Source organism: Callorhinchus milii, unplaced genomic scaffold (assembly GCF_018977255.1).
Source record: "Callorhinchus milii isolate IMCB2004 unplaced genomic scaffold, IMCB_Cmil_1.0 Scaffold6, whole genome shotgun sequence".
NCBI lineage: Eukaryota > Metazoa > Chordata > Chondrichthyes > Chimaeriformes > Callorhinchidae > Callorhinchus > Callorhinchus milii.
In genome coordinates this window covers 10,768,552-10,789,892 of record NW_024704747.1, presented here as the reverse complement: position 1 = coordinate 10,789,892, position 21,341 = coordinate 10,768,552, and the positions used below count along the sequence as shown (strand labels likewise).

Sequence of the window (21,341 nt, the reverse complement as noted above, 5' to 3'; positions counted from 1 at the left end):
ATGTATCATTTCTCAGTGGAGAAATAGCCCAAATCGCAGCGACAGATTAAAGCCTTCAATAAACAGCTCCTCCTCCTTCCTCCTCCACACAGTGGGACTTCGCCAGTGATCGACACCGCCTCGAACCAACCACTGACTACGGGAAGGGCAGTGAGGAAGTCACCGCAGCTCCGAGTGACTGCCCTCCGAGTGTAAAGTCCAAAACACTCCCGAGCCATCCCAGCGACCTGTCAGCTACAACACGCCGCGGACATGTCTGATCTTAAAAAGATCTGTATCGTTGGATCGGGCAACTGGTATGTGCAACACTCCTGTAACCGACTGTCCCTTTTGGGCATTGCTATTCTTTGTAGATTTCTGGTGGCGACGAGAGGCGCGTTACCCGAGGGAGATGCAGTCTTGTGACTCTTTAATTATGGATCATAAATTCTCGGGACTATTTTCTATCCCAATAAACGTTGCAGTGTGGGAACATGAACGCCTGCTGGGTATTATGCGATATTGTGGCTGAACAGGTCGGCGTTGTCAAATTCGTTAACCTACGATTACACATCCAGAGAATGGAGCGGTTTGGCAATGGTAACCACAGCGCTATGTGGGGTAATGGGTTGCACACACGACAGCGTCCCCTCTTTAAAAATACATATACTATTGAAGCCTTGAAAAACGCTGTACCAGAATACCATTTACTTACATTCTGTATCGTCTCTGATCTTCGCATCATATTTTAAAGGGGCAGTGTTTCTCTGAGCAGTGTTCAGAAAATGTACTTTCTAATGTACTTGATTAATGTGATTAATTTATGTTGTGATGGTAACATTTGCATAATTAAAATATTGGGTTGCTTATGACATCAGCTTGAGGCTTCGCACTTTTCATTCACCAAAATGGCACATTAGTGATTTGTTTTTGGTTAATTGGATTTCTGAGACATGCGGAAACCCATCACCATACTTAAAAGTATCACCAAACCAGACTGAGCTTTTCACATATGAATGCCACTGACACATGAAATGTTTCCTGGTTTTGGAATAGAATGTGCATTTTCTCCAGAGAGAATTAGGCACAAGTTGAAAGGGCCAATGCTTGGGGACATCAAAATGTTCAATGAGGGTACTACTGGAGATAAGCAATTAAACATGCACAGTTTGCCATTGAAAGTACTACCTGCCAAGCTTTCTGTTGGTTGTCCAGTTAGGACCGTCTTACCCCATTAGGGCTTCGGCTTTCACAGTTAACAATACAATCTAATCCAATTACAAAATTACATTTGTATAGTGCCTTTCATGTCGGGAGGACTTCCCGAGGCGCTGCTCAGTCAGGGATTTGGACATGATTTTGGACCCGAGTGGGAAGAATCCTTGCTCTCAGACACTGGTTTGCCCTCCAAGTCCTGCTGACAAGCCAGCTGGCTCGTCTGTTATCAACAGTGCCTTGCAGCACTGTGGACCTCCCTAGTTCAGGAACCACACAATGAGATCACCACAGAGGGTCCAACTTTCCATTGCCATACCCTACCACCTCGAGTCAGCTCAGCTTTAAAGAAACTCTGCTTACCATCACATTTTCTCCACATCATTTTAATACCCTAATTTCTGAAGTACCTATTTCCCACTTATATACCTCAACTAATTTTGTATCTATGTCATCGAGTGGTGTACTCCACATTCTCACTACTCTTTTTTGTAAAATAAATATCTTCTGAATTCATGTTTAATTGGTTAGCTCTCATTTTAAAATTATCACCTATCTGGATTCTGCTACTGCAGAAAAAAAAGTTTTTATCAACCACTTCAATTCCCTTTATTATTTTGTATTTTGTCAAATTACTAAATCTCAGATCTAAAGACTATAAACCAAAAATACCCAGTCTCTGTTATGTAGAATAAGCTTCATTTGAAAATTGAATAAGAGGTTGCGTGCTTCAGAAGGCTGGATTAAGAGATCACATGTGCCGTAATGTTTTTTTTTGTCTAACCCTCAAACTAAAGTTCACAAAGTAAATGTAGAATGCTTATTCCAATATTGCCAGTGTGTTTCATCTTCTAGAACAATAATAAGTAAACCAAGTACAGTAGTTCTAGAAATAGGAAAAAACTTCTCATGAGTGTAATTACATCTTTAAAACATTACGACATTTTTATAAGGTCTTCCCAAACTGTTGAGGAGAGGTGCCACAAGGTGCACCATTCTAATTGACAATATATTTACTGCGTTACTTTCTATTGATTGTGATTGTTTTCTGAAGTTTTGAAAAGATCACTCTTATTTTGAGGTGTTTGGTATAATTTGTAACTTATTCTGTGTATTTACCTCTTTCAGGGGCTCTGCAGTGGCCATAATTATTGGTAAAAATGTTGCAAAACCCAACCAATTTGACCCAACAGTCAAAATGTGGGTTTTTGAAGAAATAATAAATGGTAGAAAACTTACAGAAATAATAAATACAGAACATGAGAATGTAAAGTACCTGCCAGGTCACAAACTTCCAGATAATGTGGTAAGTTATTCAGCTTATGATATCAACTTGAAGCAAGGCTCTTCCACACTTTCCATTCACCAAAATGGCACTTTAGTGATTTGCTTTTGGTCAGCTTGCTACTAAGAAATATTGTAGGAAAACTAAAACTTCATCAGATCCTGGTGGCACAGATACCAACAAATTGACATGCCTTTATTTTGTGCTCTTACAATTTCAAGGCAGGAGACATGGAGCAGGCTGGAGCCCGCTGAACGGAGGGAGCGGGCAGGTTGGTAGTTGAGTCAGCAGGTCAGAGAGGTAGGAAGGGTCAAGGCCATTAAAAGTGAGGACGAGGATCTTGAATTTGATCCTCTGAGGGATGGGGAGCCAGTGGAGTTGGACGAGGGTGGGAGTGAAGGGGTCACGAAGCCTGGTGCGCGAGTGTTATGAAAGTGTTATGAATAGCTTATAACTAAAATACGAACATTGGATTTCATACAAAATGCTAATTAATTGAATTCAGCCTTGTAGGAGATCATTTGGAAGTTCTACAACTTTTCTCACTCGACTGTCCTCACTTGATGTGCCTTACATGCCCAGATCTGTAGCTTTCCTTCCCACCTCAGATCTCTAGAGGCTGTTTCTCCCTGACTGTTTTTTGTATTGATCTTCTACTCATTTATTTGTGTGCATATTTCTACTCTTCGTCCTCCATTCCTTTTTTNAAAATTTCAACTTATATTTGAAATGACGAATGACATTTTGTCCACCTGTAACAAGGGTCACAGGTCTCTGTTTCCTTGACTTCTCTGCCACCATTGACACTGTTGACCATTCTCTCAGCTCAATCTTCACTCTCCTGCCCTTGCCTAGTTCAAATCTTACCTTTCCCATCACCTCCACTTTGTCTCTACGAACGGCTTCTCCTCCAGTCCCCATACAGTCTTGTATGGCATTCCTCAGGGCTCTGTCCTTGGTTCTCTCCTCATCAATATCTACATGCTTTCCCTTGGTGACATTGTCCACAGACATGGGATCAATTTCCATATGACACCCAACTCTTATCTCTCTGCCTCCACCCTCAACTCCAGGACTAGTGATGCCCTGACGGAATGTCTGTCAGACATTAAGACCTAGATAAGAGCTAACTTTCTCTGTGACCTCCTAACCCTATAACAGCCTGTACGCTCTCTCGACTCAGCGGGCACTGGCCTGCTCCAGGTCCCCCACACTTCCCGCTCCACCATTGGTATTCGGGCATTCAGCATCTTTGCCCCCACACTCTGGAACCCTATCCTGAAATCCTTCCGCCTCACCCTCTCTTGCCTCCTTCAAGTCATGTCCTTCAACTTCCACATGAATGTGGATGACACCCAACTCTACCTCTCTGCCTCCAACCTTGACTCCAGGACCACTGCTGCACTGACAGAATGTCTGTCGGACATCAAGTCCTGGATGAGAGCAAACTTTCTTCAGTTGAACGTCAATAAGACCGAGGCTCTCCTGATTGGCTCCCGTCAGCGCCTCTTCACCTCAAACACTGAGAATATTACCATCCATGGTTGCACACTCCACCTTGCAAAGCCAGTCCAGAACCTTGTGGTCTTGTTCGACCCTCAACTATCCTTTCTACCCCACATCTGCTCCATGACCTGCTCTGCCTTCCCTCACCTCTGCAACTTCGCCCGGCTCCGACACTGTCTCACACCGCAGGCCGCCAAAACCCTCATACACGCCTTCATTACATCGAGACTTGACTATGCAAACGCACTGCTTGTCGGCCTCCCCAACCCCTTCCTCCGCAGGCTGCAGATCATCTAGAACTCTGCAGCCCGTGTCTTCTCCAGTACTAGCCTCTGTGACCCTATCACCCCCATTCTCGCCCAACTCCACTGGCTTCCCAACACACAGAGGATACAGTTCAAGATCCTGGTCCTCACCTTCAAAGCCCTCCAAGTTTTTGCTCCCTCCTACCTCTGTGGCCTCCTAACCCCCTACCATCCCGTTCGCTCCATCCGCTCAGCGGGCTCTGGCCTGCTTCATGTCCCCCGCCTTGCTCGCCCCACTATTGGCGGGTGGGCCTTCTGCCACTCTGCACCAACCCTCTGGAACTCCATCCCGCCGTCCCTCCATCTCGCCTCCTCCCTCGCCACCTTCAAGACCCACCTCAAGACCCTCCTCTTCGACCGTGCTTTCGATCTCCCTGCTTCCCCCCCTCCCCCACCCCGACCCTCAGCTCGGGTCCGTAACTCTGTCTGTCCATCGCCTTGGGACGTCCTCCCGATGTGAAATATAATTTTGTTGTTGTTGTCTGAAGACCTTCCTCTTCGATCATGCCTATGGCCACCCTCCCACCTCAACCTCCCCTGCCCTCCACCTCTCTTGACCCCAATTCCCAGCTTGGGTCCAAAACCCCTGATTATCCAGCGCCCTGGGAACACCTTTCCAACGTGAAGGGCGCTACACAAGTGTGATTTGTTGTTGTTGATCTCCTGATTGGCTCCCGCCAGTGCCTGCACACCTCAGGCACTGACAACATCATCGTCATCCAGGGATGCACACTCCACCTCATTGAGCCAGTACAGAACCTTGGCATCTTGTTGACTCTCAACTGACCTTTCTCCATACCATGATCCTTTCTGTCTTCCCCCACCTCCACAACATCACCTGGCATCGCCACTGCCTCACCCTTCAGGCCACTGAGACACTCATCCACGTGTTCATCATCACATCCAGTCTTGACAATGCTAACTCGCTACTTGTCGGCCTTCCCCATTTTTCACTCCACAAGCTGCAGATTATTCAGAACTTGTGTCTTCTGAATCTCGTGTTCTCTCCTGCACCAGGCTCTGTGACCCTATCACCCCCATCCTTGCCTGGCTCCATTAGCTCCCTGTCACCCAGAGGATAGTTCAAAGTCCTCCTCACCTTTAAAGCCCTCCACAGTCTTGCTCCTCCCTACCTCTGTGAACTATTAACTCCATATAGACCTGCCCACTCTCTCCGCTCAGCAGGTTCCGGCCTGCTCCAAGTTCCCCTACCGCCACCCCCTCCACCATCAGCGATCAGGCCTTGTTTGGTGGATGGGGTAGGGGAGTTGTGTGGAAACTAAATGCCCACAGCATTAAATTGAGGTAGCCACCTTCGGAACAAGTCTTATTTTTCAGTTCACCCAGAATCTTATACTTGTAAGTTGCCTTCGGTATGTTTTAGTAAGGTAACTGAGTGCACAATGCTCTCAAATAATTTTTACTTTACAGGTTGCTGTGCCAGATCTCCTTGAAGCATCAGATGGAGCAGATATTTTTGTCTTTGTTTTACCTCATCAATTTATTGGACGTCTTTGTGATCAGATGAAAGATCGTGTGAAATCTGATGCATTTGGAATCTCATTGATTAAGGTGAGGTTTTAAAGTTTAATAAATGAAAAAAATAATGTTTCAGCCTGGAAGTTTCACCGTAATAAAGGCACATTTTTCAAACAAACTTGTGTCAATACTTTTTCCTTGCTCATTTTTCCACTTATTATTTAGAACAGTTTAGTTAGAATTTTAATCTCTTGTGTATCTTCATGAATATATAAAGTTAGTATTTCAGTCAATTTTCTTTACAACAGTCTTTGCAAGTACAGTAATACACATGTGTATTTGGTGCAGACATTTTTCATGTAGTTTCTGTGATTTGAGGGAGAGAGAATTTATGCGCTGTTAGGTCTTACACCAAGGGAAGCTTTTAAAAGGAGTTGAAAATTGACATGTAATATCATTATATATTATGTATTACTGTGTAATATATTTAGTTATTGAGTGGTGTTTTTTAAAATCTGATCATAGAAATTTGGGAACAGCAGATTTTAAATATAAGTAGGTTTTGTAACAATCTACATTTTTAACTGTTTTTGTATTCAGATATTTACTAAATACCAAAATTGTACAATGTTTTCAATACATTATAGCCAGACTTTTATTTATAACAAAAGAAAATGCTGCTGGAAACTGAAATTTAAAAAAAATCCTTTTCCTGCAGGTTCAGTGTTTTCAAATTTTTTATTAACTTATTTTCCATTGTACACTTCCCTGACCTTGAGTATGTTTATGTTACTGAAGACACTATCTGCTATGTAACTGATTAATTCCTTAATAGGCCATAATTAGATGTATTTATAATACTGTATTAAGGTGTGTGAATTGATACAAGAAAAATGCTCCATTCATAATGTTAAAGCTTTGCTATTCAATATCAAGACAGTAATTATTGAGAAAAACTTGTGAAAAGATTAAGTAGATAATTCTCTCATTACAAAACTGCCTGGTCTACTATTTTGCTGATCTTTTCAATGTGATAAAGGAGGGGTAATAAGGATTGCAGAAACAAATACTGTTAGCAGAGATCCTTCTGTTCATAGGAATATCAGGTAGTAACATTTCTGAACAGTATATGTAGCTCAACCCTACCCCCCCACATTGTTTGCTCAGAAGATCTCTTCTACAAAATGTCCTTCACCGGTGAGAGTGCAACAATCCTGAATTCACCAGCACTAACACAGCAGGAGCCCAGGAATTAGTTTACAGGACAAAATAGGCACTATAGAAACACAGCAATTAACCTTTCACTCCTAAAGTGGAACACTTTTGTTAGAAGGCATGCCAGCGAGCAAGCGACAACCAATAAAATGTTTTCTTCTTATCAAAGTAAAGATGGTGAATAATGGTGGAATTTGTTTTCAGTTTTATCCTTCATTAAAGTTTTTTTCTGGGTCAGTATTGTTTTTATAAACTTCAATCTTTTAAAACTCAGTCTTAGAGATACCCAACTACAATTTATTGTCTTTTCAGCCTTGTTCACCTACATTTCTCAATTTAAAAAAATCCCAGATAAGTAAAACCATGATGCAAAGTAAACCTTAACCTTCTCCCTCGACAATATGCATTAACTGCAGCCTCAAAAAGGTATTGAACCAGTGTGACGTTTTCCACTTGCCGCACCAGACTTCTTTGAATGAAAACACTTTAGTCTCAATTTATGCTGAAGTATGATCAGTTTTGTAGTGTGAGAACTGGACTAAACTGCTGAAATGTATTCCTTTAGGACCGGAGGTAGTAAAGCAAAAGACTTATCATTGTGAGTTTGAACTCGGGTATTAGAGATGAAATGAATGAGGGCTAACTGTCAGTACACAATGAAAGTTGGTTCTGCTGAGGATAGGAATGTAAACAGCAGAAGCTCATTCAACCCATGGTCCTGTTCCACCTGTTAATTGGATCATGACAAATGTTTCAGTTCCTTTTCCCTGCATTTGCTCCATCCTCCTCAATACTGTTAATTCTGAAGTATCTATCAATTTACTTTCAAACATTCCAAATGTTTCTGCCTCTGCAACTCCCTGAGGCAAGCATTTCACATTTTCACAATCCCCAGTATGCAGAAATGTTTTCTGATCTCAGATCAATCAGCTTTTAAGAAAAATTAAAAAGATAAATGGAAGAAATCAGACCAATGCACATCTATTTAGAAAAGGAACTTTATTGTTCTACTGCAGAGTGATCCAGGCAAATACTGCTTCCTGTTGTTTATAGCTCTTTGGTAGTATAAGTGATATTTTTTCTCAACAACTTGTTTTTCAATATTGGCCAAGTTTAAAACTGGGCAATTATAAACCTTGGTGAAATTTGTGAAGTCTATAACTTAGTGGTTATTCTTGCAAGCAAGAAGGCTTGAGCCAATTCCTGGCAGGGCAAAATGTTGGACATGTTTCCTTACTCCACACACCTCTGTTCACGTAGCAGTCAGTAGGAACCTGGTTGTTAGTCGATTGGTGGATCCCTTTTCCGGGGGTAATAATCCATTCAAAAAAAAATTGGGTCACACAATCCACGACTGTTTGTGGGACACTGCGGTTTGTGGGACACTGCCTGTCGCGTTTCACCCATAAAATGTAATGAGTTCACTTTACAGTATATTCTATGAAGCACTTTGAGATATCTTGAAGAAGTCATAAGACGCTATATCAAATGCACAGATTATTATTATCTGTAATTTAAGTTGATGTGCAGTAAAGAAATAGGAAAAAATCTTAGAACTGTAAATGATTGGCATAAATTGGTGTCTTTTAAAGCAAAGTGCAATGTATGTTTGTTGTAGATGTAAACATTTGAACTGGGAGCAATATGTTTTAATATAAATTTCAGTATGAATCTAGAAAATAGAAAAAAAGCTATAACTTTATGAAGAGCTATAATACAATTTGTATATATTTCTCCAATTGTCCAATTTTATGAAAATGAGTTTGGAATTGATGTGATAGCAGGTTTTAATCTTCATATTTAATATCCAGACTAATAATCCTTCAGATTAATCAGCTATTTCAGACCTTATTGGTGTTATACGGCTTTTACTTTTGCCTACATATAATCAAATAATATTGGACAATAATTATGTGTGAAGTGCTTTGAGAGGTTCTGATGTATTAAGATGCAAGTCCTTAAACATTGCTTCATCAAAATTCTTTCAGTCTAACAGTGTTGGTTTAACTGTATTATTGCAAATTTATTCTTTTAGTGCTTAATTTAATAGGGAATTGATGAAGGTCCTGAAGGCCTGAACCTAATATCTGATATTATTCGGGAGAAACTTGGCATTGAAATGAGTGTACTGATGGGTGCCAACATTGCCAGTGAGGTAGCAGAGGAGAAGTTCTGTGAAACAACAATTGGTAAGAAATATGATCCTGTGGGTTTCTGAGCTTTGGTGATCTATATTAGTATTTGCCCAACATTAACTGAAGGTGTTTTTCAATATGGTGTGAGGATGCATAAACAACACATTAGAAATCAGATTTCATAAGCTCTTAATCCTAAAAAATAGAAATAATCTTTCACACAAAAATATTTCACACTGCATTTTCTTGGTTTCATTTCCTTGGTGTCAGTGGGCCTGATCTGGCCATATTATTTATGTACTATAATAACTGCACTTTACAAAACTCTCATGTGGTTGCATAGAATTAGGTTGACCTAGAACAGAATTCTTTCCATATGTTAATTATGGGATTGTTTCAGATTTTGATTCTACATTGAAGGGTACTGTGTTTCAGTGAGGGTGAATAACAGTGATATTTAATAAAATGTGAGGCTAAAATTGAATATTTGCAATATGTAAGTTGCAATTAATGCAACAACTTGGCTTTTTGAATAATAGATTGTGAAAACTGTGGCAACATTCCTGAAGTGAAATCTAACAAAGTTTGGAAAAAAAACTGACAAGAAAAATAGCTAACATTTTGCAGTTTGCAAATTATACAATACTGTATTCGGAAACCAAAAGTTGCAATTCATGCAACAAATCCAGTTTGCAAATGTTGCACTTTAGACCCTTTTTCACTGAAATTGAACGTAAAATATGCTGTCAATGCCTCGGGTTGAGTAAAAAATAAAGTATTTGAAAAACAAAAGTTGCAATTCATTAACTGATCTGTTTTAGATTATTTTTTAACATGATTTGCCCATCCACTTCCTGGTTACATGGCTGAAAAAAGAACATAACTCCATACTTTAAAATAGGTGCGTAGTACATAGGGTGCAGAAAATGTTCTTGCAGGCGGAACATTAAATTCCCAAGCTGCTATGGCAGATTCCGGTTTAGAACCTGGTTGTAATGGGTAGTGTAAAATGTGGGTAATCTATTCATCTTTAGAAACAGGTAAATATGGGTTTCCAGTCAAGACAGAATTCTGCAACTCTGACATTTATTTGTGTGTTAAGGCTGCAGAAATAAAGAACATGGACAGATCCTCAAGGACCTAATGCAAACTCCGAATTTCAGAATTTCTGTGGTAGAGGAATGCGACACAGTGGAAATTTGTGGTGCTTTAAAGGTAACTGTTTGGGCTAATGAATTATGAGCTATGTCTTATTTATGTCTTGGTCCTAAATAGCTTGTGGAATTAATGGTAAAAAAATCATATTGGCTGCACAAAAAAAGCTATCAGTCTGCAAACAGTGAATATTCAGTTATTCAGGGGCATGGGGTGGTGTGAAGAGATACACCTTAACAATTCTACAGTGGAGTCTTGCCTGATGTAGAACATGCTTGTGATAGAGGTTATTTTCTAAATAGATGATTTTATAATATTTTTAAGTGGTTATTATTATATGTAGCTATTTTTTCTAGCAAACATATTTACTTATTTTTTCAATGTATGTGTTTCTATCTTAATGGATCTTAATTCATATCTTTTTTGCAGCACTTTATTGGTTACTTTTAATTTAATTCGGTTTGGGTAAATCATTTTCTTGTTGTTTTCTTTTAACCTTGCTGTTTACTTTCAGTATTCCCAATATACTGGTATTCAGTACTAGCATCACTTTTTCATCCTTTTTCACAATCAGCAAATGCCTGTGTGTTGCTTACATTTTATAGTAATATATATGTAACTAGTGCCTTCCTGCACAACCTGTTTAATGTGCAGTAAATTGTATTAGTCAAATTGATTATCTTAGCATTTTCAATATGAAGGGGAATGGAAAATGTGGAAAATTGTCCCTCTGTAAGCACATTTGTCATCTCGATGGCATGCTACATAAGCCTTGCACAACAGGGAGGGATTTAGCCTTCATTTAGTGAACAAACAAGCTGGACTAGTGAAGCCTATCCCAGATAATCACAATACATTCCTTTTCTATCTTATTTCTATAATCCCATAGGCTCTATTCTCTATCCAGTTTTATATTCAGGACATACAATTATCCTGCTGTCCACCAAAACCTGCAAAATCATTTCAGATTTGTGTATATATGTATTATATATAACTATAAAACCTACCCTAAAAAAAGTTTTAGGCAGAATTGAAAGTCAGCTCTATCTCAACGAAGGCTGTTAGCATTATTAGAATTCCAAAGACTGAGTTTTTACAGATAACAATCTGAGAATTCATAAAGAAAATGTATTCGTTTGGAGAGTAGTGTTCCTGCTTGTCTACCAGAGTAACCATTTTGAATGTGGGTGATTCAACTTTAGTGAGCTTCACCTGCTTTCCTACAGTACGAGAGCTAGCACATGGCAAGTGATGCAATAAGTATTCGTTTAATGATTCTACAGGTCATAGAGTTGTAGGTGACCGGAAAAGTTTTGAGCTGTCACAATGCTCAACTTATCAGGCCGGTATTATCGCCAAACGCCAGTTATTGGTCTGCCTTGTTCGGCTGATTTCTCGATTGGAACTTTACACTGGACACATACTCATAGCTGGTGATGGATCAAGCAGTCTCCTCTGTTTTCATTGCACATTTGGTTTTTAAGAGGCTTTGTTTGCAACTATGGTTAAGCCTCACCCTGTTTTAGTCATTGTTAAGTCAGTGTGTTGAGATATTACTGAAATTTTAGGTTCAGTAATGCTTGTATGTCTGTTATTCTAGAGCTTAGTTCTTATCAAAACTCTCACTAGATTACGACTAGCTTTAGTTTATTCATTCTTTAATTATTATAGTTGATTTGCTTAATCTGGCCTCCAGATTGACTCCTACAGAAATGTTGTTAAATATTGTAGAGTTGCTGTTTTGCTCTTCGTAGTAAGATGTTGACTCTGTTTCTTCACTTGAGGCTCTCTCTTGAATTTTGGAATCACTGCTGCATGGAAAAAAATCTTTTAAAAAGGTTTAAAAATATGTATTAAACTGCAGAATATATACTGCAATACAATTCAAAGTTGAACTTTCATTTATAAGGTAACTCTTCCTAAATTATTACAGAACTAGCAAAGGCTGAATAGTAGAACCTTAGTCTGGAAGCTTCCCTGAATTTTTATTTGTTTCTGCTATTTTACTTTGTACATAACATTTTCGTATGAGAACCCATTATCAAACTTCACGATGTATAGCTATTTTCTTCTCTATTTTGGATTTCAACCCAAGTCTTTTCTTCCATTTTTCTGTCTAGAACATTGTAGCCGTTGGCGCTGGTTTCTGTGATGGGCTTGGGTTTGGTGACAACACTAAAGCTGCCGTAATCCGCCTGGGGTTGATGGAAATGGTATGTTTTGCCAGATTGTTTTGTAAAGGACCAGTTACATCAGCCACATTCCTCGAGAGCTGTGGTGTGGCTGACCTCATCACAACCTGCTATGGAGGGCGAAACAGAAGAGTAGCAGAAGCGTTTGTGAGAACTGGAAAGGTAGGTGTTATAGTATTTAGTCTTTTTTAAGTGAGTCACCATAGGTCTGTGAATTGAGAATTATAATTCACTCACTCCAGTGTTTGTCTAACAAAAAGCTGAGTAAATATAGTGCCTAGTTTATGTGCATTCTCTTCATTTCATGTTTATAGCGAGGCTAGAACAATGGAATGTAGCGGTCTTTAGTCCGGTTTCTGAGCCAGGTTGGTCCACAGTATTCCAGGGCACCGCTGATGACAACACAGCCAGCCTGGATCATCGGAAGGGAATCCTGCCCACAGTGAATGTGTGCCCTTCCAAGTCCTGCCGATAAGCAGGATTCCTGTGCTCAGGAGCCTATCAATTCTGAGATACAAGATAAATACTACAGTGATATTTATACTGAACATGTAACATAACCTAGAGAACCAAAGAACAAAGTCTAGAAATCTTAATACTTGAGAATCGAGCAGTGAGTTGCAGCACTTTAAAACCTAGTTGAACAATTTTCTTTGAGAATTATGTACAAGTAAAATGAATACTTGTGATGTCATATCTCTCATACTGATTCACTATTTTGCCAGTCTGTTGAAGAGCTGGAGAAAGAGCTGCTGAATGGACAAAAACTTCAAGGTCCTCAAACATCCTCTGAGGTTTACAAGGTTCTCAAACAGAAGAACTTAGTGAACAAGTATGTTTTTTTTAAAAACTAACAATTTTATTGGTTCATAAAATAACAACGAGTTGTGTGAATTTTATAGAATGTACTTTTAAAATAACCTTCTGACATAGTTGCAGACAGGTACAGGGTAATATTAGTGGATAATCCTGTTTAGCTTTTGCACCTTAGAAACCGTGATAAATAATTTAAGAAAAAGGGCAAAAAGCATTCTATTGTCAAGAGGAATGAAGGTAATCTGAAATAGGCTCCCTGTGGACAATCATTTTTAATTTCCCTTGGTCCCTGTGCTATGTTGGGGATCAGGTTATGAACCCATGTTCTAATCCATGCAAGGACATCATGGATACCCATACATTACGTTGGTGGTTGAAGTGTTTGATTTTCTTTTACAGATTTCCACTCTTTGCTGCAGTATTTGAAATCTGCTATGAGGGTAGACCAGTCAAAGACTTCATCACATGCCTTCAAAACCACCCTGAGCACTTCTAACTTGAGCTGGCTCTCTGAAATTCATGTGGTATATTATAATCATATACATTTTTGTTTGCAGGTGAAGAACAATTAATGCAGCCAATTATTTAGCAATCGTATTTGAAAAATTATGCTAATCTTTTAATAGAATGCTTTTTATAATGAGATTTACCACTGGAAATGGTTTTCCACATATTGTACAATTCTGCCTTTCAACAAAGCAGGGAAACATGGTTTTCAATATGTGAAACCTCATTGCAAAATGTTCGATATTTATTAATGTTTTATTACTAAAATGTCATGAATAATTTCTGGTTCACTCTAGTGTAATGTGTAAGCATACTGCCCTGGAATTCTTTCAAAAAATATTGGCCTTAAATGAGTTACTGATAAGTTTTGACCTTTGTAGTCATTTCTAGAACTTGATGATTTGCTATAATCAAGGGACCCCCTCCATGGATAAATAGAATTAGATAACTCAGGTTATCCATGTAATTTTAGTGTAATGTGTTTTAAAACACAGTGAAAGCATAGCAGGTTCAAATCAAAATAAAACGTTATGAAACACTGCTCACAGAAAATGAAAAATAGAAACTTTTAAAAGTTATATATGATGAAAATTGAGGGGACGTTGAGTCAAAGATGGAAGTGTCAGCTGAAGCAATGCGATGATCGGATCGGGGCCAGATAATCAAAAGGAAAATGATTTAATATTATGAAAACTAGAACTTGACATTCCAGATAACCCTGCTATGTTACATTATTTTCCTATTTCATTTATAGAAGCTTTTTTCTGGTCAGTAATTGCCTACATTTTAACCAACTGAATATCTCAGGCATCAACTGCATAACTCTCAGTTATTAAAATAGAACTTTCCAAGAGCTTGTTTTTATATTTTCTTTGAATGTACTTCAATTTTGTATGCCTTAGGGTACATTTTATTGCAATTGGTGTAGTCAAGGTAATCACTTGTTTAAACAAAAAACTAATTTGAATGTCATCTCTGGCTTAATCCATAAAACTCTTAATCATTAAAATACGCACAATAAGGGATAGTGTTTGTAATGAGCTTTTTTAAAGAAAAAAATTATGTTCACTCTGCAATGCAAATGCATAGATAATAGCCTCTTTTTTAGAAAAAAACTGAATTCAGTATTAAAGATTAAAAAATGCTTTGATTGGGTGGATCAGTTCCAATATAAGTAAGCAATACCTTTCACTTTTTTGAACTAAAATTTAAAATTATGGCCATTCACATTATGAGTTAAATAGAATATTGAAGAGAATACGGATCTAATTTTCTGTAAGTACACGAATATGTTAAGATTTGTACTATAAGGCTTCTCAATGTGATCTTTGTTCCACACAGTGCCATTAAAATCTGCGATAAACCGGGATTAACATAATGGGCAAAAGCACCATCTGGTTCAGCACTAAAATATACAGACCAGAAGGTCACTCATTTAAGGTCACTGGCTTATGCTGAGTTAGTTTTTAAGATATGCAGAAGTTTGTGTGAGGGAAAGGGGTTAAAAAAGTCAGAGTTCTTATTCCTCATCGCTATCTAGTGATTCTTATTTCAAAAGTGTTTGTGTAACCATCAACTCACTCGGCAGGGCTAATGGTGACCTTTGAAGATTGATAACCTACCAAAATGTTAGTCAAGCCTCACAAATAACTACAGGTTACTTGGCCAATATTTCAGAGGCTACCCATGGAACAGTAACCTAGTAGAAGGAATATCAAATAAATGCCTTCAGTAATCATTTAAAATTTGCATTTTTGCTGTATCTACCAAATAAATTGCAGAAATGTCCAATGTTAAGGAGCCTGGCTTTCATTTTTATGTCTCACAACAGGATGACTGATACATTTCTGTTCCATGAAGTAAGAGGGCATTTTAAGTGACATTTCTCATCATCAACTTGGCTGATAAGACCCAGTCAATCAAAGTGAAAGCAAATGGATATGATCTTCATAACAAAACATGCTCCACCTGGAAATCATGTTTCCTATTCAATTCTTAGTTTCCAAGCACTGGAATTTATTGTTGCCAACAACTAAAAGTATTAAAAGCATTTAGATTAATGTTCTCAATTCTTGTGAAAGCTACAACAGTGAAGATAAAGATTGGTAAACATTTATATAAACTGAGAAAAGTTGATCACATTTAGAGCAATATTCAAAACCACTCAAACATTCCAATTCATATGAAAGCTTTCCTTTACATAATTCATGTAGCTCTTGAACAGTCAGATTAACATCCACATACTGTATTTCTTCCCACAAAACTCGAGAAGAACCATTCCCTCCTCTGGCCAAAAGCTTAAGAACAGGATGCATAGCCTCAGGGTAAAGCTATGGTCACTTTTTTCTCAAAAAAGTATTTGCTCCCCTTCATCATCTTGTGATTCTTGGTGTGGCGCCGGATGGATCACACACAAGATATTGAAAGAACATGGTAAGTAGCAGTTCTAAGTTCTATGTCCACGCACTCTATCTGAGATTAATACTTTTGGAATTGTCTGATAAATGTCAAATAATTTATGTATTGCACAAATCGCTACAAGCTGCCCACACAGACAAGATTAATAATTTGTGGAGTCCTGTAGCTCAGTGGTTAGAGCACTCGCTTTGCAAGCGAGAGACCTGAGTTCAATTCCAGGCAGAGGGCGAAACCTTGGGCAAGTTTCCTTACTCCACACGCCTAATAATAATCCCTCCAAAAAACCAAAAACAATAATTAAATTGGTCATTTTCAATCTACGACTGTTTGTGGGACATTGCTGTGCGCAATTGGCTGCCGCGTTCGCCCACAAATATACAGTCAATTCACTTTACAGTGTGTTCTGTGAAGCGCTTTGGGACGTCCTCCTGACGTGAAAAGCGCTATATCAAATGCAAGGATTATTATTATTATTATAATTGGAAATTAATAATCATTGTAGTTTTATGAAGAAATTCAATTAGATTTAAGTGATAACAGATAAGCTAATTTTAAGAGTGCTTTAATTTATGGTTACAAAAGATTGACTGGTTTATTTAAAAAAAAGTTTAGTACCAACTCAAATAAATATTTAATAGGTAACTTTCTTTCAAATAGCGTCATGTACCCTCAAATAGCAGTTCCTACCAGATTCTGTTGCTCTCCAGGTTATGGAGTCTGTTGCTGAGGACATTGTTTACTATGCATTGCTTTATAACTGCACAAGAATGTGAAACTGCAGCTTCCAGAATTGTTGTAGTGCCAAGATAGTGATGGAGAAAGGAGCAATGCTCCTTATTATAAGCAACAGTATATCTTCCTGTACTTCAAGCAATAAATCTAGATTTACAGTTGTGATGTTAGTACTAGAATCATTTTTCTAGCATTTCAATCAATTATTAACAAGATTACCTAGGCAATGCTTGTTCCTTTGAGAGGCAAACAGGAAAAGAATGCAAGCAGCAGAAGTGCAAGTAATCAAGTGGGATTGACACACTACTGAAGACCATTAAACCATCTGTGCAAATCATTAGTGCCTATGTTTTAAAATATTCAAATGCTAAAATCCACTGAGAATTTGCAGAATATTAGAGTTTTTGCAGCCACGGAAGAGATTACATTTAGTTTATTCTGCCACATGGTATTAAAAGAGGTAGTTCATTTTTGCTCAGTACCAAAAACAGCACCCTCTTCATTTTGACTTATGATTTCTTACAATGTTTCATTAACTAAAAGTAACAAGGTCAATCCATGCTTTGTTCCTTTGTCCAAGACAAGACTTCAGTCTTTTTGGTAATAGCACTTGGTATCTTTCTTCAGAAGGGTACTGTACTCTTGCAGTGTTTTAGTCCAAACAGTGCAACCTTATTATGCTACTCAGTGGGACAGTGTAACTAGTTCCATACGCAGAGGAAAAATCCTGCCACCAGAGGGAGGACGTTAGCCACTAACAACCAAAGAGTAACCACCAGTCCTGATGAGCTGGAGCAGGGATCTGAAAGAGTTCAAAAAGCCATTATTCACCAAAATTTCCTGCAGGAAATTAACTATTATTAACCAATATTTCATAGATAGATACATTACTCTGTTACCCACAAAATATACAGTCAATTCTGTAATAGTTAGGATTATAGTTGGGATCATAGTATAAAAATCAATAATATTGATCATGTAGTGAATAGATGAATTAAGTAAAATAAATTAAACAAATACTACCATGTGGCACACACACACACACAGTTCTAGTAAAGAGGCACCGAGCCAGGAGGAGTACACTGGAATGTGACCCAAGGCCAGAGAAGATAAGGATAGCTGTATCTAGAGGATGGATGGTAGGCCATGTGCACTTACAAGGGCATGTGTCCTATGGGCAGGAGAGATAGGAATCTGGGATAATTGGACCAGCTGGAGAAGGGATTAAAACTGAGAAAAAGCTTAAAGTGAGCAGGTCACACGGACACAGTTAGAAAGGAGGACTGAAACTTCAGGGACATGGAGTCAGGTGGTTTGGTCAGGCTAGATAAGATGGAATAGGAGGAGTATTGTTCTCTTGCAGAAGCTACTACTAGTGGTACAAGGAGAAACAACTTGAAGATAGGTAAAGAATGCCTGGGAAAGTGCAGAGAGTGTGAGAAAGAAGTCTTTGGAAAAGAGATAGAACGGAGAAAAAGGGGTATGAGAAAGGGTATAAAAATCAATAGCCAAAACTAGTTTGTAGAAGATGAGAAACGTCGCGGGAGGAGACTCGGAAGAGCCTCAAGAGTCTCTGAGGAGCCTCAGTGGAGGGTCTGAGGAGAGGAAGGGAATGAACCTCAACAGAGAGAAAGAAGAGTGCCTTTGAGGGAAAGAGGACAAGTCCAGCTCTTGCCGGAATGGACCGCAAAGAGGACAAATTTAGCCCTTGCTGGAGTGGACCACCAAGAGGGGTTTGCAGCTAGAGGCAAGCAGAGACATTTGTAGCCAGAAGCAAGCCAGAGACAGTGTTTAACTTTTATGCCAGTCTTAGAACTTCGTCATGATTTTCTGCCTGCTTGGTAGTATCTCTCCTACTTACTAAAACACGCACCCAACATATATACAAAACAGTTAGAGATTATTTAGGCACATTTCATATATCACATAATTTTTTTATATATGTTTAGAATTTTAGTATCGAGTGTATCTTGTTAAGATCGTGCTTTTGTAGTGATTTAAGTGCAATGAGTAATGATAATGCGTCAGGTGTAATGTGATGCTTATGCTTGTGTGGCTTTATAATTACTAATAAAACATTTTAATAATATCCTTGGTGTGGTTTCTGACAAACGCTTGAACCCAATTTCACAAATTTAGCGACCACAAAGGGACAGACAAGAGTCTTGGTCACGAGACTAAGGGCCAATACGGCAATACTGTCTGTACGAACAAAAGGGACCTCAAGTGTTTGACCAAATCATACTCAAGTCACATATATACACACAAAAATATAAGTGAAGACGATGGGGATTAAGACTAACAAGATGTTAGGAAAGGAAGGGCCAACTATGTTAGATACCTATATTGACAACATAGGGAAACAGGTACTCCATGCGGGGTTAGAAGTATTGTATGAGAACATGGAGAATCATGCAGATCCGCTAAAGGGAACTGTTGATTGGCTTGATGACATATCAAGTTTGGGTGTCACAACAATTCGCTCAGAAAAGCAAGCCGAGCAAGTGTTGCGATATGCAATTTACTGTGCCATGGTCATTGATAAAAACGGAGCAGATAGCAGGAATATGGAATTAAAAAAGATAATTAGGGAGTCCCTCAAACAGTTAGAGTACCAAGAGGCGTATTTCTTGAACCAATCAATGACCATCAAACTACGAATGGTGAATAGGTAAAGCAAATTTTCCATTTAACTGGCACCGTTAGCAGCAACATCTAGTAACCACGTCAGCACAGCAGGGTCAGAATGCATTTTAAAGTGCGAAACGGTTAACGGAACTCGAGGTCGTGTTTAAGGAAAGTCAGCACCAGTTAGAAGATGCACGGGGAGCATTAAGAGAAGAAATGGAGAAACATAGACAAGAGGTAGATTGGGCTGCTGATCACACAGAGTGCGCCAAACAAATAGCTGAATTACAGACAGCACTAGGTTGGAAAAGGACGTTGGTATCAGCTATCCAGATCGCGACGGCTGCCACCAATCCAATGATCAAAACGGCACCCCGGAGCGATCAGATAGTCGAACCTTTGACCCCAAGGGAGGAGGTAACAGTAGCAATCACCCCGCTCCCCGAGACCGAACCCATGAACGAGTCGACTAAGGTAGCCCCCCCAGCCAAAACCAAGGAAACGTAGCCTTCCTGAGCAAGACGTCACCCCCCAATAAACGCCCCTGCCCTAATCCCTTTCTGACCCCTGCACAGTTCAATCTACCCTCCAACTTGGAGCCCGATGTTCTGATCTAGTTTCACCTTGCTTTGTACCAGTCTCGGATGAGGTAGGAGGTCGATGGGCACGGTCTCTGTCCCCTTGCTCTTCCGCTTCCGAAGCCTTATCACGCCCAGAATCCCAAAGCCGATACTCCCCGACACCACTTCCCCGTCAAAGACAGAGCAATGGAAATAGTCCGATTCTCACTCCACGAGTTCCCCTCTGCCAGACCACGCCTTTATCAGCCAGACAGCAGCACTCTGGCTAAACAGCTAGGGAGAATATCCCCGGGAAAACATCCCTTGACTTTTAGCCGAGAGTGGACTGCTTTTGTGTAGCGACACCCCGAGCTAGACAGTTTCAAGCAGGTCAGGGTGTTGTTAAAAGCCATCAACCCCAAACTACAGGAAAGGCTCCTTACCGATGTGTTTAAAATGGGAAAGAGCGCAATGTATGTGAGTGAGTAGATAGAACAGGTGTTAGGGATTAATCAGTTTGATACTGATCAGGAATTTGTTAATGCTGTACAGGATTTAAGAGAGCACCTGATCGTGTTCGATAGGCAATTCTCCGTGCTTTTCGAGTTATCCCAGGTAAACGGTATCCATGCTGATCCCCACAGGCAGGTTATAAACAAAGATTCTTGGAGAAACTGCACCCAAAAGTCCAGGCTAAACTAGGGATGATAGTGACAGCCGAGGATTATTGGAACCAGCTTTTCTCAATGGTAGTTAAAGCATGGGAAGGCTGTCAGAAACCTTCAGACCAGGTATCACGATCAGAGGGGAGAAAGGAGGTTTGCTATGTAGAAGGACCAAAATCTGGGTATAATACGTGGATCTCGCGGTATAATGACCAGGGACGAAAGCAGGGCAGAAAGCCAGGGGAAAACAGAGCTGGTGTCCCTGACAGTACCGGCAGAAATCCAAGCAACTCACCCTGTCATGTTTGTGGTGAGTTTGGGCATTGGGCACAGACCTGCCCTCAGAAGTGCAACAGCAGTAATGCTCCACCCCAAAGGGAGCGACCTAAAGGATCAGAAGCCAGTCCCACCTGTGAGAACTTTGTGAACTGGTCAAAACGATTTCAAAGGGAACTAGTTTGTAGAAGAAAAGAGAAGAGTCGCGGGAGGAGATTTCAAAGAGAGCCTCGAGAAGAGCCTCGGGAGAGTCTCTGAGGAGCCTCTGTGAGC

The 21,341-nt window shown here is 39.5% G+C and overlaps 2 protein-coding genes across 4 annotated transcripts in view; one reads left to right on the top strand and one right to left on the bottom strand.

Moving 5' to 3' along the window:
• The first annotated feature begins 164 nt into the window (after window positions 1-164).
• Window positions 165-14,642, top strand: LOC103188923 (glycerol-3-phosphate dehydrogenase [NAD(+)], cytoplasmic). The gene is made up of 8 exons (XM_007909106.2): window positions 165-296; window positions 2,323-2,500; window positions 5,722-5,862; window positions 9,035-9,173; window positions 10,222-10,334; window positions 12,395-12,628; window positions 13,192-13,298; window positions 13,682-14,642. Exons 1-8 carry the CDS (start codon window positions 253-255, stop codon window positions 13,776-13,778), a joined length of 1,053 nt encoding a protein of 350 aa, XP_007907297.1. The 5' UTR covers window positions 165-252; the 3' UTR covers window positions 13,779-14,642.
• lmln (leishmanolysin-like (metallopeptidase M8 family)) overlaps window positions 12,027-21,341 on the bottom strand; it is a 31,255-nt gene continuing 21,940 nt past the window's right edge. Inside the window, exon 17 of one of the 3 annotated variants that reach the window (XM_007909110.1) lies at window positions 12,027-12,085. Coding sequence is in view for 1 of the 3 variants with exons in the window: in XM_007909107.2 (XP_007907298.1) it covers window positions 17,641-17,741 (101 nt within the window). In the remaining 2 variants the exon portion in view is untranslated. Of the gene's footprint in view, window positions 12,086-16,675; window positions 17,742-21,341 lie in introns of those variants that run through there. The other 2 variants (XM_007909107.2, XM_007909109.1) reach the window with 2 other exon arrangements.